This window comes from Physeter macrocephalus, chromosome 17, assembly GCF_002837175.3.
Source record: "Physeter macrocephalus isolate SW-GA chromosome 17, ASM283717v5, whole genome shotgun sequence".
Classification (NCBI taxonomy): Eukaryota; Metazoa; Chordata; class Mammalia; order Artiodactyla; family Physeteridae; genus Physeter; species Physeter macrocephalus.
The window spans coordinates 53,934,269-53,937,816 of NC_041230.1; the positions used below are offsets into that span (position 1 = coordinate 53,934,269).

Here is a 3,548-nt window from a genome sequence, read left to right on the forward strand (position 1 = left end):
GGCACGCGCCGCGCCGGCCTGAGCGCGCGATCCGGCCCCGGAGCGCACGCCGCCGCTGCCGCCAGCCGCCCGCCGCCCGCCGCCGCCGCCGCCGCCGCCCGACCAGCCGCATTGCTGCTGCCGCCGCCGCCCGGCCCGGCCCGCGGCCCCCAATATGGTGCAGCCGCCCGCGCCGCCGCCCGTGCCGCCGCCGCCCGCGGGCCCCGCCGCCGCCCTCGGGCGCCCGCAGCGCGGCAGCCGCAGGTGGGGGACTGCGCCCCAGGCCTGAGCTCCGCTGTCCCCGCCCGGCCTGCGCGGCCAGCCCGGCGGGCTCGCCTCCGAGGGGCACTTGCAGCTGAGGTGGAGCCGTTTGCACCAGACGCTCCTGCTCCTGCCCCCTCCCTCCCCCTCCCCTCCCCTCCCCTCCCCCGCCCTCCTCCCCTCCGGTCCTGTCTCCAGCGGGAGCGCGAGACGCTGGTCAGGCTCCGCGGCGCAGCTCGAAAATGAATAATCGCCCCCGATTGACTTAAATTCCACCGAAGCCGGCGCCGCGGCCGCCCGCCGCCCGGGACCTGCTCGCTGTGTTTTTTGCTTTCTCCATTCTTCCTTAAAAAAAAAAAAAAAAAAAAAAAAAGCAAAACAAAACCAGCCAGCCAGCCAGCCAACCAAGACTCCGGTTTGTTGATCGCCTTTTTTTTTTTTTTCACCGTTTGCGGGATTTGCAAACCGAGTTACATGCATGTCCAGTGGGGGTAGGTTTAATTTTGACGATGGAGGGTCCTACTGTGGAGGCTGGGAGGACGGCAAGGCTCACGGCCATGGCGTCTGCACCGGCCCCAAGGGCCAAGGCGAATACACCGGCTCGTGGAGCCACGGCTTCGAGGTACTGGGCGTCTACACCTGGCCCAGCGGCAACACGTACCAGGGCACTTGGGCGCAGGGCAAGCGCCACGGCATCGGCCTGGAGAGCAAGGGGAAGTGGGTGTACAAGGGCGAGTGGACGCACGGATTTAAGGGGCGCTACGGGGTGCGGGAGTGCACGGGCAACGGGGCCAAGTACGAAGGGACCTGGAGCAACGGGCTGCAGGACGGCTACGGCACCGAGACCTACTCCGATGGAGGTAGGTGCGCCGGGCGCGCGGGGGCTGGCGGAGGAGGGACCTTCTCTTGCCTCTTCTCTTTATCTCTGGGGAAGTCCAGCTTTTCCCTCCAGAGGCCTGTGGGCACCTGGGGCATTTCCTGGGGCTCCCTGGAGGCCACAGCGGCCTTGGCTACAGGTTGCACCACTGCCTGGCGGGGGACAGTGCCCCTGTGCTAGCTGAAGGGTGTTGGGGGCTTTCCAGGAGCAGTGCCAGGCCCGGGAGCCGCGGAGATGAGCAGAGTGTCAGTGCATCGTCCAAGAGCAGGCCGGAAAGGCCAGACTGGGCCCGCGGCCTCCTCCGGTACCCAGCAAGGGTGCAGGGGGGCTGGGAGAGGGCCCCCTCCCCTTGCTGGCAGAGCTCCCTGGGTGTCGGCCTCTGGGAGTCAGGCCCCAGCTCTGCTGCTTGTTTTCCTGCGGTGCCGACGGGCCTCCCTTAGTCCTGATCAACCCAAGCCAATGGAAAGAGAGTGGCTGGGCGAGCTAGAGGCGGGGGCTGCGAACCCAAACCATCACAACAAGGCAATAAACTTCTAGGTGGTTGGACGCGGGCTAGCACTGCCGGAGCAGGCTGCTGGGGGGAGGGAGGGAGGGAGGCCCATCTGTTTAGCGCGAGCCCAGGAAGCTCGCCTTTCAGTGGCTGAATCATTTTCACCATCAGTTTAGGGGTGCTCTGTGCCTTCATTCTAAGATGCCACCACATTCCCGGCTGGAAGCCAGAGTGCCGCCCGCCTGCCCACCCGCCGCCGCGGCTGTAAGATGGTTTCTGTGCAGGGAGCCCCGGCCAGCTTTGCGGCTGTCCCCCCCTCCCCCCGTCCCAGACAGTCCGGTGTCCACTCCTCGGGGAGTCTGAGAGGCGTGGATCCCTTACTGTTTCTGGAAGCCAGACCCCAAGCAAGCCTGCTCTCCAGAGGCTCCCTCCCCCACCTAGGAGCTCATCCTCAGAAGTGGCTCCGTGCCTCCCCAGTAATTTTTCAGGCATGCACGCCTGGGAAAGGAGTGGGGCACGGCGGGGACTCGGGTGCTTCGGCTCAGAAATCACGAGCGGACGTGTGGCCTCCTGCTCGCCGCCTCCGAGTGCTAAACACCTGCTCCCCGGCCACGTCCGCAAGTGACGGAGGGCTGGAGGGTAATTATTATTTTGGCTTATACAACCGAGAGGCAGGGTTCGTTATTCCCCCGAGGGGAGGAGGCGTGGGGGGCAGTTACTTATATAACGCTCTTGCCTGTCAAAGCCGTGGCGCCCCGTCCCAGGCGGCCTCTTCTGTGCTGTTGTTGTTTTCCTGGAGTGGGTTGGAGAGCTTCCCTGACCCTGGGGCGCTGGGGCAGGCTGAGCAGACGGCCCTCCTTGGGTTCTAGGCTGTGTGTGTGTGTGTGTGTGTGCGCGCGCGCGTGCGTGTGCGCGTGTGCGTGAGTGTGTGTGCGTGTGTGTGTGAGAGTGAGTGTGTGTGCGTGTGCGTATGTGTGCGCGTGCGCGCACGCGCAGGCACGGCAGGGCCCAGGCGCAGATGTGGGTGGCTGAGGTGGGCGGCTGAGCAGCTTGGCGCTCCCAGCTGGGCTCTTTGGGAACCCGGGGACCGTGGTCACCCAGGGGCTCTGGTCTGGCCGCTGGGCATATCTGTCCCCCCAGAGGTGCTGCCGGCTCAGCCTGCACCTGGAGACTGGAGTCTGGGAGGAGAAGAGCCCCGGTCCCTCTGGAGCTCAGCAGAGTGTCTGAGAGTGAGGTCCAGCACCCCAGTCGGCCCATGTTCCCCAGAAATCTTCAGTGGCCCACAGAATTCTATGCTCCGTTCCACAGACATTTACTGAGTGCCTGCTCTGAGCAGGTGCTCGGGGCTCTGGGGAAACAGCAGACAGAAAGCTGTGCCCTCGCGGAACTTCCATTTCAGAGGGAAGGGTGGTAATTTCGCTGTGAAGACGGGGAGGAGAGGGTCTGATCCTGTGGCTGGGCCTGAGTGTAGGAGCAGACGCGTCGTCGTGAGGAGTGCTGCTGTCGCTGGGTGGACGTCCTTGGGCCTCTACCCGCCGTTCAGCCGGCTACGCCGTGGCCGCTCCCTAAAGCACTTACCTCTGCGCCGTCTTGCTTGAGTCGCACACGTTGGAGGGGCAAGGGTCATATCCATCACAGACAGAGCCAGGGAGGCCCTGGAGCCCCCGAGACAGGATAGAGCCCCCAGCCTTTGGTGGCAGAATCGAGGGTTTGAACCCCTGATCTGTCCAGGGTGAGGCCCTCTTTCCTCACATCACACCACCTGTGTGCCAGCCAAGGCAGGCACACAGATGCAGGGCGCCAGGCCGACTGCTGCCTCTTTGTTTTTTTTTTGTTTTTTTTTTTTTTTTGCGGTACGCGGGCCTCTCACCGCTGTGGCCTCTCCCGTTGCGGAGCACAGGCTCCGGACACGCAGGCTCAGCGGCCATGGCTCACGGGCCC

At 64.8% G+C, this 3,548-nt stretch overlaps 1 protein-coding gene across 1 annotated transcript in view; it reads left to right on the plus strand.

Annotated features, from left to right (window-relative positions):
* Positions 1-718: 718 nt before the first annotated feature.
* Positions 719-3,548, plus strand: part of JPH3 (junctophilin 3) — an 83,722-nt gene continuing 80,892 nt past the window's right edge. The window contains exon 1 of the mRNA XM_024124966.3: positions 719-1,100. Within this exon, the coding sequence (XP_023980734.1) occupies positions 719-1,100 (382 nt within the window). The remainder of the gene's footprint in view (positions 1,101-3,548) is intronic.